The 17,282-nt window shown below is 32.1% G+C and overlaps 1 protein-coding gene across 9 annotated transcripts in view; it reads left to right on the top strand.

The window, feature by feature from the left end:
• The window catches only part of LOC128184602 (cubilin-like), a 49,450-nt gene that overhangs the window by 28,982 nt on the left and 3,186 nt on the right, over positions 1–17,282 (top strand). For all 9 annotated transcript variants that reach the window (XM_052854152.1, XM_052854153.1, XM_052854159.1 and 6 more), the window contains 12 exons: positions 1,332–1,549; positions 3,178–3,385; positions 5,708–5,955; positions 6,314–6,358; positions 6,917–7,100; positions 8,692–8,879; positions 10,650–10,857; positions 11,346–11,554; positions 12,031–12,195; positions 13,155–13,320; positions 14,304–14,377; positions 15,098–15,211. In XM_052854152.1, the coding sequence (XP_052710112.1) occupies positions 1,332–1,549; positions 3,178–3,385; positions 5,708–5,955; positions 6,314–6,358; positions 6,917–7,100; positions 8,692–8,879; positions 10,650–10,857; positions 11,346–11,554; positions 12,031–12,195; positions 13,155–13,320; positions 14,304–14,377; positions 15,098–15,211 (2,027 nt within the window). The remainder of the gene's footprint in view (positions 1–1,331; positions 1,550–3,177; positions 3,386–5,707; positions 5,956–6,313; positions 6,359–6,916; positions 7,101–8,691; positions 8,880–10,649; positions 10,858–11,345; positions 11,555–12,030; positions 12,196–13,154; positions 13,321–14,303; positions 14,378–15,097; positions 15,212–17,282) is intronic.

The raw sequence follows: 17,282 nt of genomic DNA, 5'->3' as shown, positions 1-17,282 counted from the left end.
TTAAAAAATTGTAAATGTGTGGAAATGCTGTAAAAGTGTGACATGTGAAAATGCTGTAAAAGTGTTTGTGAAATACTGCAAAAATGTGTAACAGTATGAAATATTGTCAAAAAAAAAAAAATTTTGGAGATTAAATTTTGGTTTACTTCTTTCATATCATCAATGAAATTTAATCCTATGCAATTGTTTTTTCACCATGTTTAGAAGGCTTATATTTTTCAATGGAAGAAAATACAGTTCCTATGATTAAACCATTAGAGATTTAGAAATTCTCCTAGTTTTTCCCTTGTGATTAGTCGATCATGATTTTTTGCAATAAATCACTAATGGTTTGATGCAGGCATTATGAATCCGAACAGAAAAAAAACACAGCTTAATGTTCATTTAACAACCTCCTACACTTCTCAACAATGCATGGCTATTTAGATATCTAATGACTGATAATTACCAGCCACAACACATTAAATTTGTCAATACTTTCAAACTTTCAAATTAGTGTGGTGGCAAAAAAAAGAAACCCACCAAATTCAACAAGTAAAATGGATATCAAGTTTCTATGAAGGAACGTCACAGCATTTCCTTAAACAAATGGAGGCTTTAAGGTGGAAATGCTTTAATAGATGATGTCAGCAAGTACATTATTATAGGGGATTAATGGAGAGCCTTTACGGATTGGCTCAGGTGTTTGAGAACAATATGAATTGCTCCCATCGATATCATAAGCCCAGGTTAATATCCGCATTGTGTGTTTTCTAATTTTTTTGTTTTAATGTTATTTTTGAATTCTGATTTCACTCAGGTCAGTCATCATCGCAATCTGCCCATATTGTTTCTAATTGTACTATTCAAGGTGACTTTACAGAAATCAGTGTAAATAATAAATTTTCTACAATGTAAAATCAAAGTGACCTGGTTAACAAAGAAGGTCACTAAGTTGTAAAATTAATGTTACCAGTATCATAATGTTAATTAATTAATATGAATGTATGATGATCTGCAGTTTTTCCATTACGATAACATGCACACAGTTATGATAATTAGAAGCAGAAATGTTAAAACTTTGTGAAAGCTAGATTTTGCTGATCACAAATATTTTTCTAAGAAATTTTAAAATTTCTACCATGTACATTGTAATAATGAATATCTTTGGATCTTTAAAGTTGTATATTTTTGAAGCCCCCCCCCCCCCCCCCCCCCCCCCCTATAAAATATGTTTAAGAAACCAAATTTTTATATCAAAATTTCTGCGCATGCTTAAACAGTAGCTTATACAGTATGTATATTTTTACAACATACAGTTACATGAAATAACACCTTGATCCTGATTACAGGTGTCAGTTTGATTACCTGGATATCTATGCCGACCTACTTACACTGGAGCCCGAGGCACAGATATCCTCCCGCCTTTTGGGACGTTTTTGTGGCGACCGTATCGATATCCTACCCACACACATCATTTCCACCGCCAACATTATCCTGGTGGAGTTTCACTCGGACAGCCACAGATCTGCGCGTGGTTTCTACGGCTCCTTCAGATTCCTTGATGGATGTAAGTCAAAATCTGCAAACTGAAGTCATGTTCAAAATGCAGAGCACTTAGATAATTATCTTCATCTTCCTTATTGGGGCCCCGCTCTGCAGGTGACTTATAGTAATCAGTCTGTCCATCTGTCTATCCATGGATGAAATTTGTAGGTCTGTCCATCTGTCTATCCGTGGATGAAATTTCTAGGTCAAAGGTCATACCACTGATCATGCAAAATCGAATCCTTGTGCAGATTATATATACTCTCCCCTTTCCCTATCTGGATCATTCTTCACACAAATAAAGCTAATGGGTGAAGTGTGTACAGTGATCTTGAAACTTGGTTCAAGGTTAAATGTTAAGGTCAATATTAGCTGATTGCTTATGAATCAAGTTTTCAACCAAAAATTATTTTCTATTGGCTTGATCCTGCTCATAATAAAAAAAAATGCTCTGAGGCAAGGAGTATATGCAGTGAGCTTGAATTTAAGTTCTAATGTATGTCATCTGAGAAATTTTCTAAGTCATAGGTTTAAAGGTCAAAGGAAAATGTTCTAAAATGTCTTTTATCCTATTTTGTTCATTATTCAAGTGAACCCTTAGAGATATATTAAGACACCAACTCAATGATGTCTATAGTTTAAAATATTATCATCAATTTTTAAGAATCTAGCATTTATTAAAATTTACTTGTTTTTTATGACATAACATGGTATGACATGACATGAAATGACATTACATTACATTATTACAATGTACTTATTAATAAGTTAGAAGAAAAGTATAGTAGCTGTGCATGAAACATATGAAAGGTAATAGTCTAAGAATATATCTATTAAGCAAGAATACTTGGACACCATTGAACTGTAGATTGTCTGCAAAGGTTAGTTGTAAGTATTAGATAATCAATTTTTATGATAAATTGGCTGCTATTATACTGTTGATTTCTGATTAAATGTGTTTAATTAGTAAAAGCGTGGAATGCTAACATAAAAAACCCCTTGCTTTCATTGTAATTGGTATACAAAAAATAGAAATGATGTCAGCAAAGGATGATCATAAGGCCTCAGGAGTATAAAAGACAAGTTGATAACAATGTCAGAGGTAGTCCAGTGCAAGCAATTAGATCTATGTTCTAAATTTGGGGTTTGACGTGTTATATGGCTACATTACAGAATTAAAGACTCAATATGTAGAATAAGGAATCTATAGCTATGCATTTTGTATTCAAAACTTTTAAAATAGTTTTATTGCATGTGAAAGTATATATTTTATTTTAAAAGCATCTTCATGTAGCATATATTCATATACATATAGGGTATGTACATTTTAACCGTAACTGGATGGAAGAAAAAATATGACAAATCAGACCAGGATTCGAACCTGTGCCCCATGAATCTCTAATCAGGTGCTCTACCCGCTGAGCCCTCAAAGGTTATTCTAGGTTGTGTTCCCCTGGCAGGAGTTATTTCCAGGGGTTAAATTGGCACGACATCAGATGTAATAAGAGGATTGAAATAATTATGGACCTGACCTTGGTTCGAATCCCCATCTGGACTCTCATTATTTCTCCCATTCCATTACACTTTTGAATTTCAATTACTAGCTCAGGTGTCTTAATTATAATGTTAAAATTTAATTTTGACTTCCAGCAATTTATGAAATTGGAACCAAATCCCCAAATCAATATTGCCAGTTCACAATAGAAAGCATTTACGAGAAGAAAGGCCAAATCCTATCCCCTACGTACCCCGGAGTGTATCCAGACAACCTTAATTGTTCATATGGATTACACGGAGTGGCAGGGGAGAGAATCCAGATCAGCTTTAATGACTTCTCCCTATTTCATGGAGGGGACTAGTAAGTGATATAGAAATGTTTTCATTATTTGGTTTTTTGCTGTTTTTGTTTTGTTTTCTTTTTATGATTGCTATAAAGTTTAAAAGTTTAGAAAAATTTTATCATCATGATCATGCATGCATGCAAACAATTATTAAAAAGAAGATTTCAAATTCAATGCACTTAATTATATATATGTACATGTATATAACATATATTTTTTAATAAGTCTAAGGCCTATTTTAGGTATTTTAACTACATGTATATTATTATATGTGTGTGAATTTATTTATGAAATTAAAATTTTCAAAGGGAGTAGAGGGGGGGGGGGGGGTTGTATCTATGTTTTACTGTTACAGTATAATAGTTGAAAGGATGAAATATCATATTGATTTGCATTTCTGACACAGAAGATGTGCAGTTGATCCGTTTAATGTGTTAGTTTAAACTTCATTATATTAACTGCAGTGTTAACACTGTTGATGGTTATGAGAAAATTTAGATAGCAATGAATTACACAGACAAAAATAAAGCTCTTGTGAGCAATGTAATGCCTGATTAGACTATTATATCATATTAAATAGAAATTTGTGTCAGAATGCGTGTTTTTGACATAATTCTAACAAACCTTTTTTTTTTTTAAACACAACTTATAAAAAACTATGTTTCCATGGCCAGTTTTGCTCTGAAAATGGATAAAAAAAAATCAATAGACATTTACTGCCTTCAACTTTGTTAATTAAATTTATGACACTGTCACATACGTTAGTTCTAGGAATGGTTGTAAGAGTCGTATAACATCGGACTTCTCACTCGCTTAACGTGCCGAGGGAATTGCTCAGATTTAGATTATTTGATTATCATGTTGTAATGGGTTGTTTTATGCGAAACAGTTATAATAGAACTTTCCTTCACACCAAAAAAAAGCTTCATCAGAGATCGCACAGATCTCAATACCGTAAACTCCTAATTAAACACAAGGAATTAATTTCCGCGTAAAATCGCAAGAAGTAGTCCTCACTGATTTTAAAATCTACCTCTTATTTTTCAGGCAGTTTTGAACTATATAATACCATTACAAAAAATTGGTGCTCGCGATTTTATATTCTCATGATTTTATATTATCGGGATTTGATGCAAAACAGCGGAATCGCCGAATTAAGTACTCGCGTAAAATAAGGAATTTACAGTATAAAAGGTTAGGTCAGACTCTTATAATGTCAGTAAAATATTAACTTGTTTGATAATCTCAGAAAGCTCTTTTGATTTAAATATATTTTATATAATTTAAAAGTATATTATGGCCATGCAGTACTGACTGTAAGGTACAATGTATATGTAATTGCTTGATTAGAAATATTCCTGCAGTGTATTAATTATCATGCAAATTTGATGTATTATAATGTACATGTTATTAACCCTAAAGTGAATTTTCTTATAGTTTAAAAAATATATAATGTAATTTTTAGTACATCAAGTATTTTTTTAATGAATTAAATCTTTATAGAAATCTCAAATCTGTTGAGTGTCATTTGAAATAAAATCAGATATGTTACTTATTGTATAATTATATATACTTGAATGCTTAAATTATGGAATGATTAAAGGTTCAAAATATCGCTGCATTTTATTGACCCACTTATAACCCCAGGTTAAATATATATGGCCGCGATTAATATTGAACCCCCCTCTGCTTTTCAATTGCTATTGGAAAGGGGGTTCAAAATATTATGGCTGCAATATACTGAGCCCCCTCCTATTTCCAATTCCCTTTTGAGTATTTGAAATATACTGTAAGCAGATCACATTAAGTTTATACATATGTATGATATTCAATGTAAAGTTGATTTTTATTCGTACATGCATGTATATAAATATGCACTTAATTACCAGAAGAAATGGCACCTGAGCTATATATATACATGATTTTAGGGAAAAACACTCTCCATCAAAGAGAGCGCTAAAAAGAATAGACAAACAATTGGAATACAATTATGTATGTGTACAGTTAAGTCCTGTGAATTAATGTAGAAGCAAAAATATTCGTTGAGGTTTTAATTTTGTTTTTTTTGTTGACAGTATAAATGAACAAAATTAAATCAATGATGAATTTTTAATTCCAAGTATTGATAAATACAGATCGAGTTGATATGTTATACATTTTAGAAATTATGATATGATGAAATTAAATGCCAACGAAAAATTTTTTTGGTTAAAAATCAACGAAATTTTAACCCAACGAGAACATGTTCTTGTACAGTAAATGTACATGTTATATACCATACAGTGATAATAAATATAAATTGTAAGTTTTAATTCAAGCATCTACTTTAAATTAAACAGCTGTCCCTACGATTCACTGACTGTGTACGATGGACCTACCCGTCATGCTCCAGTTCTTGGCAAATTCTGCGGTGAGCACGGCCCAGTGACTTTCTTCTCCTCTGGAGAGCACCTATATTTAGAGTTTATAACTAGGACTGGGCGGATGGGACTAGCCAACGACCCTTACGATTCCAGCGTTGATTATAAATTCAACAGAAGAGGATTTAATGTGTCTTTCTCTTTCCGACAAGACCTCATCAATATGGGTCAGCAATATTTTTGTATTAATTGATAGTTTTGATACCATTTTCATTCTTCTTATATACATAGATAGTGATTAGTTTTAAAATATCATCAATACATTTTCCTGAAGACATTTATAAATGTAACATTTGAGGGGATATAGGATATGTAACATTATTCTATCTTTCGATCACTATCTTTTTATACAAAAGATGCCTAGAAATTTGATATTCTTTGTCTTAATTATATCCAGAAATAAAAAAAAAGAATCATTATGCTATTTTAATATAAGAATGAAGATGAAATTTTTTTCAGATAAGGTTATATAATGAATTTTGACAAGTTTATTTACAATTTACACAAGTTTTACAATTTTTTCAGATAAGCCAGCTGAGTCTCAAAATATGTACCACATCAGAGGAACAGGTAATATATCGATTAAAATCACGCAGCTTCGCCTTTCCTTTATCAATTTATTCTAACGAATTAAAAAGTGAAAAAAAATCAACAGTGCTTTAAAATTTACATATTAAAAAGTATCATTTTACCTTCAGTTCAAATTTTTACACAAAGCAGTAATATGATTTTGGTTGTACAATTAAAATTTTGTATATTAAATTAATTTCTTGTATATGTTTCATAAGTACGCAACATTTTGGTCATTATAAGAAGCCAGGAGCTTCTTGGGGGGACAGGTTGCCTTCCTTTCAAATTTAATGTTTTTCAGTCTGTGCCTAGCTATTTGTTTATAACATTAACAAGATGCAAATTTTATTTTTTGGTGACCTTGAAAGCTCAAAATTAGAGATAATTTGGCTACAAGTATAATTCAAGGTCAAATTCTTTGTAATGGTCAGAATGAACAATTAAAGAATGTATACACAAATAATACAAAATTATATAAGGGGGCCCATTAAAAGTGTATTTTAAAAAACAGTATTTTTCTTGATTTACAATTATTGAATCGTTAATTGTCTTTCACAGCCTGTGATATGAGAGTAATCAGCAATAGTTCCAGGAACGGGACCATTAATTCCCCAAGGTACCCCAAAAACTTCCCTGTCAATATCACCTGTATTTATTACATCGACGGACACTACAGCCAAGACCGGCTGGAAAAAGTCAAGATCAAATTCACCGATTTCTCCATTCCTGGCAGCATGCCCGAGTAAGTATGTCTTTGCATGCGCGGATCTAGAGGGGGGGTCGGGGGGGTCCCGACCCCCCCTGGAAAATGAAAATTTATTAAATTTACATAGTAAAATTATCGCGAAAATATGCCTCGGACCCCCCCTGGCAAACACAATTATCCTTTGGACCCCCCCTGGAAAAATTTTCTGGATCCGCGCATGTCTTTCTGTATTAATTTTTTCAGCCTTAAGTATACATAGGTGAGAAACACTGGAAGTATAAAAAAAAACTTTGATATTACGAATGGAAAAAGTATGTTATGGACGGAAGTTTTTGAATTATAAAAAGTATAGCTGTCAATCAGGAATCACACAATCTAGCTGCTGACACTGCATGAAAACCTGAGTATACCCAATGAGGAAGAAAATTGGAGAAATGCGTTATTAATAATGCATGGATACATGACATTGTGTATATGTATATAATATATTATGTGTGCCTTTTGTATGCATCATTAATGAAACATTGTTGCTGAAATGCATGAACACCATGCAGAGTGAGTGACATACTGCATCATACATATGTCAGATTATAACTCAATTGTAACATACAGCGTTTTAAAGTCTCCGTTTTGTTTTATGCCACTTTTAAGCTATATATAAATTTACCAGTACTACATAAAAGCAATGAGAGATCTATTTGTTAAAATCCAAGCCATGCTTATCATTTTTATATTTTATCACTACATACTCTGATTTACTGTTTCTGATCACCTTACAGCAATACATTCATGCAGCAAATAAACGAGGCAAAGTTATGTAATTCATGTGGCGCACAGTATGTTTTCAGTTTATGTACATGGATTATACCTACAACATTTCTATAGTTTAGCTCACTGAAAACATATGTTCCCCCAGATATCATTTTAGGGAGGAAGTGAATGCTATTTAAACATTTTTTGCTAAATAAAAAATGTGATCATTATATTTGTTTGATCAAGCTTCCATTATCAAAATTATGATTAATATGATTTTTATTTAATATTAATTGCGTACTATGAAAATAGATATCCTAGCTCCCACATTTTTGCATCTGTAATCGAATTAAGTGGAAATTATATGCTACCCTTTTGTACTGCTAGAATTGAACCTTTAGCACTATACTACAAATTCCTTATATTACTCGAATTCTTAATTTTGCAATCCCGCTGTTTTGTATCAAATTGCAAGAATATAAAACCGGAACGTGGAACTTTTATCCTAATTTCTCATAGTTTTCAACTCTCAAAAAATAATGGCGAGATTTTGAAATTTGTGAAGGGTGCTCTTCTCGACTTTACGCGAATATTAATTCCTCGTGTTTAATTAGGAATCTACAGTACCCTTTTATATTACTAAAATTGAACCACTGCTACCCATTCGTAGTGCTAAGGACAAAAACATGCTAAAAGATGTTCTTTGCTTTGTTTATTATTTTCAATGTACAACAAAAACTTTAGCTACATGTTGAAATTCTAAAATTGAGCCTTAATTTTTTTTTTTTTTTAAGTTCTTAAAATATATTAGGTTACATAACATGTTGATCAAATGAAGTTTTCTACAATTGTGATTTTGTTTGTGTCTGTACAGCTGTAACTCTGGCTATGTGGCCATTGACGAGGAAGGACGACCGGACGCACGGGTATTCAAGGAGCGTTACTGTGGGCCGTACCTCCCCCCGGACACCAGCAGCAAAAACTCTAGACTGGTCCTCATCTTCAACACGGACAACGCTAGAGAGAGTCGGGGATTCAGTGCTTTCTACGAGTTTATACCAGGTATTCAAATATCAGATATTGTCGTAAAAGTCCAGTTTTGCTTATACATGTATATTTTAAGGGGGCTGGATGGTCAGGGCTATTTGTAGACCATTTTAATCTCCTTATCATTATTAAGAAGAAGAGCTCTGTAAAAAGATATCATTATAATAGAAAAATATTCAAAGTTAAAATATATGGATTTTTTCTTTACTACTATGGTAGTTTGTAACTAAGCACCATTACCTAAAAATTTAATAAAGATCTGATTTTATTTTAAGGTCAGACGCGACCTATCTGCCATTTTTCTATTTTTTTCCTATCTCCACAATGTGAAGATTTCCACTTAGTAATTTCATAGTTATATTTTTATGCTGTATGATTCTTTTTTTATTTATATATAAAGTGTTTAATTGAAAATGTATAGTATGACTTTATTTATATAAAGCATTCAAATGCATTTTGCATGCTATTTTTAGGAAAATTCTAGATATTCTAGCTCCGAAATTTGGGAATTAAGAATTATAAATATCAAGGAAAATTATATAAAATTGAGGAACGTCTCATGTGTCCTTAATGCACCTATTCTCCTCATGACAATGTATCTATATTTTGTATATTTATATATTGCTGTAGATCTAAGGTTTGTTGCTACTTTCCATGAGTAATACACAGTAATAGCAGATATTTACATCTGCAACTAAAGTTCTGCAAGTTTAAATAGCAATCTACTGTCTAGGAGTTCAGCTTACTGCTCAAACATGATCGATGGAACCAAAAATCGTTTTTGAGATTATTAATCCAAGGATTTAAACTGAGAGAAGTCTTTTTAATGCTACAAACAAATACATTATTTTGTAATTAATGAAATGCCAAGAAATATGAAGTGACCAGATTGAGTCTAGATGATCAAGTCAATCTTCAGTGAAATCTTAGTTGTGTAAGAGTATAATCTGTGAACTTCATGTATATTGATTGTGTTAAAAATTGTAGCAGCTAGCTACCATTCTTAACACTATAGAGCTACAACATTGAACAATATGGTAGCTGACAGCTTGAACAAGTGTTAAATTGTACACAGCATTCAATACGGCTTGGGTATCCAACCTAATTTTGCAGCTAGGGTTGTTGCTTCGATCTTTAAAGCAGCCCAGCCTCACAGGCTTTGGGTCTACGTGGTATGTCCGATTTACTCAAACAGATTAGGCAACCCATTTAAAGTGACTGTTTGAGAATGGGAGTGATGTATGCCGTTATTTATTGTTTTAAATGTAGATCCATCTAATGGAGAAATTCCAGAATCTGCAAATCTCAGTATGGAAACATTTTTTCCTGTCTTGCACGGTTAATTAAAGACCCTCCCTGGAGTCAGAAAAATCAATTCCATGACATAGTGATAGCCATCTATTCCTATACAGCTATTATGCAGACTAAATTGAACTCTGAATTTGCATGCAGACTTCAGTTATGGAGACGTTTAAGATTAGCAAATATAGATTGGCTCTCAGTGGTCAAGCAGTTAGTGAATATGATAATTTGTAAATCAACAAATCTCTCTCCATCTCTTCTCCCTCTTTCTTTCTGTCTCTCCTTTCCATATCTCTATCTCTCTCTCTCTCTCTCTCTCTCTCTCTCTCTCTCTCTCTCTCTCTCTCTCTCTCTCTGCACAAATTGTTTTATATTTTGGCTTAGAAAATTATTTAAATCTTGATCATTCAATTACATGGTCAATTTTTTATCTAATCAAAAGTAAAACAAATTACAACTTATGAATTTGTTTGTGGATTGCAGACTACGGAATTCCAGGAGAAAATGTAGAGGAGGGGAAGTGTACATATTTATACGCAAGCAAATCTAGCAAGTCTGGCACGTTTAATTCCCCACATCACCCACTCCGCTATCCAGACAACACGCATTGTAGATATATATTCCGTCCAGAGCCAGGGGAGCGAATTCTCATCTCATTTTATACCTTCTTCCTGGGGGAGAAAGATACAGCGTAAGTACATGCTACGATTCCTGACATTAGGTTAATCCATCATGATTTAGCGTACGTTGGGATGTTACTGCTGCACATGAATGCGCATTTCTTTTGAAAGGCTTCAAAATTTTTAGTGCATCATATATTTTGTGATAAATATTTATATACATCGATATTATTTTTTCTCAAATATTCATGTAGAAAAGAAAAATTTGAAAAAGGCAATATTTCTTTTCTTCATTCATATCTCATGCCTTTCTTAAAAGGTAATAAACTAATTAAAAACCTCCAGTGTTTCAAAGAAATTGAAATTAATTTTTTTGCCATTTTAAATTGAAAGCATTTTGATATTATAATAATACCGGTAGATTGATTTATATTGAATTAGACTTTAAGATCATCTTTTGAAAATTTTATGTAATTGCTCTGACAGTTAAAGGGATTATTTTTAGTCTCAGTCATTGTGAATTAGAGTCAAATGCGTGATTTCATCCTTTCTTTTGTAGATGTGATAACAACGATTTTCTAGAAATATTTCATTCCGGTAGAACAGCCGGGGACAGCTACTCAGTGAAACACTGTGGCAGACGTTTTCCGGGTCCCATTCTGGCGCACAAACAGCTAGAAATTCAATTCATTTCCCGGCGGAACTCCAAAAATAGCACAGGGTTTGAAGCCCGATTTGAATTTGTTCATCCTGATTCACTTAATACAGGTACTAAGTGTTACAGTTAGTGCTTTATACGAAGAGAGATGAATTACAATTCACTCTGACATGTCACAGCATGGACAACTGAATAAAATAAGACTAGATAATTGAGTTTTTTGCAATGACTTTTATTGGATAATCAAAACAAATATCAATAAAAAAAAAATATAAAGTTTACTTTACTTTTAAAATTTTGAAATTTATAGCCTGTTATCAGTAATTAATTTTTGCTGTTCTACTTAATTCACAACATCATAATCATAATGACATCTTGGCAAAAAATATCATACCAGTTTTTTTCTGTTGAATTATTCATAACATTGCATTCCACATCATATGTAATAGTTAAAATTAATCAGGCTCCTCTTTGTTTGGAGGTAGAAAATGCTACAAAAACCACCATATCCATTTAGCCTCCTTAATGTATAACACAGACCTGGTCCTACACACTGAATTTAATGAAGACTTTGTTTCACTGACAGATTGCGGGGGTAGGGTGCACAGTTATGGTACCGGGGGAATCATCGTCAGCCCTGGCTTCCCGGAGAAGTACAGCAGCAGGACCTACTGCCGCTGGACCATCAAGGCCAGCTCTCCATTCAATGATATCCTCATCTATTTCTTTGCCTTCCAGACAGAAGGCACAGGTAATGAATATATTACATTTTGATTCGCCAATGTGTTGGCTCAAAACAGTTACTAAATGTAGATACGTTATTTTATGTGATTATTACTTATTCAGTGTTTCAACCGCTTTGCATCAAATTACGAGAATATATTAAATAAATTGTCATCGCCAAATTTTCATCATAGTTTTATTTACTTTATATCTGTCCAAAAAAAGAAAAGCAAGAATTTAATAAGATCTGCAAGATGTCCTTATCACAATTTTATGCAGATATTAATTCCTCATGTTTAATTAGAAATCTACAGTGACTTAATTGAAGGATGGGTTTGTAAAGGGGGTTTATGAAAGTAAATACTGCAATATGAGAAGGGAGAGTTGTCTATCTTTATTGCATATGAGCCTATATTCCAAAAAGGTTAAATAAAAAATACTGACCTTTAATTAAAAACAATATTCTTTTGCAAAGTTAAATAAAAATTGTTTCAGATTTAAACGTAGCTGGAAAAGACAGCTTTTGCTGGGGTTTGATAATATTAAAATTAATATGTGTGCTTATTTGCAAGAATCACGCCTAGCAGATTTTAAAACCTTGCTTTTTTTTCAGAGATATGTAAGCTAAATGAAACTATGCTAAAAATTGCTTTTTTTTTCAGAGAGATGTAAGCTAAATGAAACAGATTTTAAAACCTTGCCTTTTTTTTCAGAGAGATGTAAGCTAAATGAAACAGATTAAAACCTTGCCTTTTTTTCAGAGAGATGTAAGCTAAATGAAACTATGCTAAAAGATTCACCATTCACTATTTTTTATGTTCTTGCCATTTGATGCAAAACAGTTGAACACGGATATTTATTTAGTACTATTAGCACATAAAATAAGGAATCTACAGTATAGTACTGATCAATCAACAGGCATCTGAGACCCTGATGTACAGTATTGAATCTTTTGAAATAAATATACATTTTTTGTGTGGTTTACAGTTTCAAGAGAAGAAACCACATCCAACTATGGTTGTCAAAATGCAGTATTACGGTTATATCGGGGGAACGCCCGGTACCCGACTATGTATGTGGAGGCTCCCGAGGAGAAATGTGGCAAACTCGACGGGGAACCCTTCCTCTCAAACAATGACACGTTTGAATTAGAGTGAGTGCTCGATCAATAAAATGTTAATTATAACAATCAAAAGGTCAAGAAATGGGATTAATTAGGGGTAATGTGGGGTGGGGTGTGGTTGTGTGTGGGGGGGGGGAGGCAGGGGGAGGGATGGAACCTCCTGGATAGGTCAGGGGATTCAAGGGTGAAAAGATTTCGCAGCATGAAGCAATGTAAAAATAAATCATCCTTTTTGTTGTTTTTCTAGAAGAATTTTAACTTTTTTAAAATATCATATATGCCTATGAATTATAAATATTTGATATTTGGGAATTCTTTATTATATTAATTTTTTTTTCAGTGATGTCTGCATGTTTCCTATCAAATTGCATTATTTTTCCATACGATATATTGCCTTGTAATCTGCCCCATGAAATGGGTGTTATTGTGTTTTTAAAACAACTACTATTTCCTTAACAAGAAATCGACACACAGCAACATCCATCAAACTACATTTGATAGCTTCTATTTTCACAGGTGTTGAGATGGCATATTGAGCTAATATTAACTTTAGTTTAAAAGGTTTTTCAGGCTTTAAGGTTTAAAAACAATTTCTTTACTAAGGGATTTCATTTCTACATTGTTCTTGATATTTTCACTACCCCTCTTTCCAAAAAAGTAAAAATCAAATGCTGAAAACATTGCTGCTTATATTTATCAATTTTATAAAAATCACTTTTTTTAGGAAACCTGTAGTTATTTATATGTATTGATTTTTAAATGAGGAGAACAGCCAATACACACACAATGCTATCCCAACACATGCAAATAACGAGACGGAACATGTAGAGTCAAATTGCTAAAAATGTTATTGTTACATCTTTTGATAATGTAAATGTTACATCTTTTGATAATGTAAATGTTACATCTTTTGATAATGTAAATGTTACATCTTTTGATAATGTAAATGTGACAACTTTTGATAATGTAAATGTTACATCTTTTGATTATGTAAATGTTACATTTTTTGATAGATTTTTAACTTCAAGCAGAGCTCTTGGTGCCAAAGGATTCAAAATCACATGGACGGAGGTGCATAAAGAAGGAGGTATCAGTTTTATCAATTTTTCTCATTATTTAATTAATATGCATTAAGGTACCTTTTTTGCACAAATCTTCTTCTAATCAGTAAAACCATACTAATGCACCCATAACCAAAGTGAATCATTCCAAAAATTTAAACCTTTCATTTCACACCTAATGGGGAATAATGATTTTTTCTAGAGAGTTTTGTCTGTTCATCATTATTATAAGAACCATTTTAACAAGACTTTGGACTTTGGGAAGGACATAACTATCTATTTTTTGCAAGAAAACAAATTAAAAATGAGGCTGATATCTGGAGAAATATGCATAGGTTGCATAGCTTTTGCTCAAAAGCCAGACAAATCTTGTTGATTTCAAAGAACCTTGGTTGATTGGCCTACAATGAAACAGACAGGCATATATGTCACATTGCTGTTTGACACATTACTTTCCAAAGTCCAAGCTCTTGTTAAAATGGTTCTAATTGAATTTTTAGCTTTTATCTTGCAAAAAAATGTTTTGAAAGCACCTTTAGACATGAAGGTTTTAAAGATGATTGATGCATTAGTCATTTATTTTTAAAATTCCAAGCTTGAATTACCTCTCTTTCCAGAGGATCAGTAAACCTAATAATAAATAAGTCATTTAAATTTTAATGAAAATCTTTAGTTTTTGCTTTCATTGCTGAAAAAAAAAATACAGCATTAAGGCAGGTAATAACACTTTTTTTCTGTTTTTGCAGTGAGCTGTGATTTCTTCCGTTGCTCAAAAAGTGAATACTGCATCCACAGCGAGTTGGCCTGTAACCAGGTCCCAAACTGTGGAAGGGGGGACAACTCAGACGAAGAGGAGGGATGTAAGTACCCCCTATCTACATATCTGTGTCCAGTGCATCACCCCCAAACCACCCCCTTCCAAAAAAAAAAATTTCTAGTGAAATTAGTTTACATTCATTTGATGTTTTTGTAAATGTGTATATGTGTATGCCAAGGCATTGTGTATCGGTATAGTCAAAATTATATCCATTGTGTTAATTTGAGCCTCATGTATGATATTATATACTTTGATAAATGTCAGAAATAGGCTTTTTTCTGAAGTAATTAATAGGCAACTGATGTTTGAAATGCTAAAATGGACAGGGTATATGTATTAATGCAATTATTAGGTTTTTAAAAAAATTTTTTCATCTTCATATATATATATATCCATGCAGCCATTAAATTACAATTAAATAAATACTATCAAAAACAGTCATTGATAAATTAAATGTTTGCTTATATCATGCATTTTATATACAAAATATCTACATAGGAAATTTCTGTAAAAATACTTAAAAACTAGTACATGTACTTAATATGTAATGTGTTAGATATACACCAAAAATGATTTAAAGAAGAAGTAATATTCCAGACTAAATCATTCTAGTACATTGATATCAGCTTTCTATGTTATTTATTTGCAATTATGAAGTTATGCTAAATTCAGATTTATTAAGTAATATTTATTTTTTTAACACTTAAAGGCATAGTGTTTTGAGACACCCTGTAGATTTACTTTATAAATTCCCTGCTATAACAGTTTTGTATTATAGCACAAAGAAACATTACTTTCCTTGCTGTATGTTTATTTCTTATGGTTGCATGGCTTTATATGTGTGTATAGAATCATATCACCCTGCAGATATTTCCTTTATAATACGCCTAAAATTTCCAAAGTCTACATGTAGGATGATGCAAATGTATTATTACTTTTGGTCAGTTGCTATTAATATGTAAGTCAGATTTGTAGTTTTACATTGATTTTTTTTTTGGTGAATAAATTATTTTTCTGCTAACCCAACTTTTCAATTTAGAAAATCTTCCATACACATATCCAATAATATGCCTCGTTTTGAGCTTTTGCTCAATGTGATTTTACTAAATTCCTGCAATTATATTCCAATGAGTCCAAGTTTATTTGCAAAGAAAATTGAACAAAGGATTGCATGCATTAAAGGTCGTTTATTCAGACAATGAACCATATTTGTATTGTTTTAAAATAAAAACAATAACGTAAATAATAAAAAATCATTGAATAAATGACAAATAATTTTGCAAAGGTCGGATTACTTTAACGACATTAAGTACTGGAGTAAAGAATGGTGAACTGAGCCCTTTATGACAGTAGCTTTATGCTTATTAAGGGATTCATGACAATAAAACTAGGCACAATATTAATACAGCGTTCAGAGTCAGAACTAGACACATTATATGTTAAAATAAAAGAAGTACTATGTCAATAAAGGAAGGCGATCTGGGCATTCTAGGAGTTCAAGAAAGGAATAAATGCCTATCATGGTGTTCATTCAAATAAAGAGAATTTATATGCACATAATGGGGTTCATGAAGGAAAATTATAGGCACATAATGCGGTCCATGAAGGAAAATTAGGTACATTTTGGGGTTCATGAATTAGGAGAATTTATATGCACATAATGGGGTTCATGAAGGAAAATTATAGGCACATAATGCGGTCCATGAAGGAAAATTAGGTACATTTTGGGGTTCATGAATTAGGAGAATTGTAGGCACATTATAGGGTTCATGAAGGAAAATTATAGGCAAATCATATGAGGTTCATATGCATGTAAGGAATTTAAGGCAACTATTGTATAGGTTAAGGATGGGACTCAGCAATGTGACCAATAAAATTCTGGTATTCTGATAATATACACATCACTTTGTCTTTTGAAGCAGAAGATAGTAGTACGTATTAAGAAACTGAATTACAAATTTTTGTTTAAACTATATTAAAGCAGTGATACCTCAGGGTTTTTGTAGACACAATATACTAATGAAAAAATTATTAAGTATGCTAAACTGGATGACAAAATTTGATTTCTCAATTTCAGTATAATCAATTCATTTACAAAAAAATGACCATTTTTA

Source organism: Crassostrea angulata, chromosome 5 (assembly GCF_025612915.1).
Source record: "Crassostrea angulata isolate pt1a10 chromosome 5, ASM2561291v2, whole genome shotgun sequence".
NCBI lineage: Eukaryota > Metazoa > Mollusca > Bivalvia > Ostreida > Ostreidae > Magallana > Magallana angulata.
Note: the sequence above shows the minus strand (reverse complement) of the source record. Positions and strands in the feature narration are given on the sequence as shown.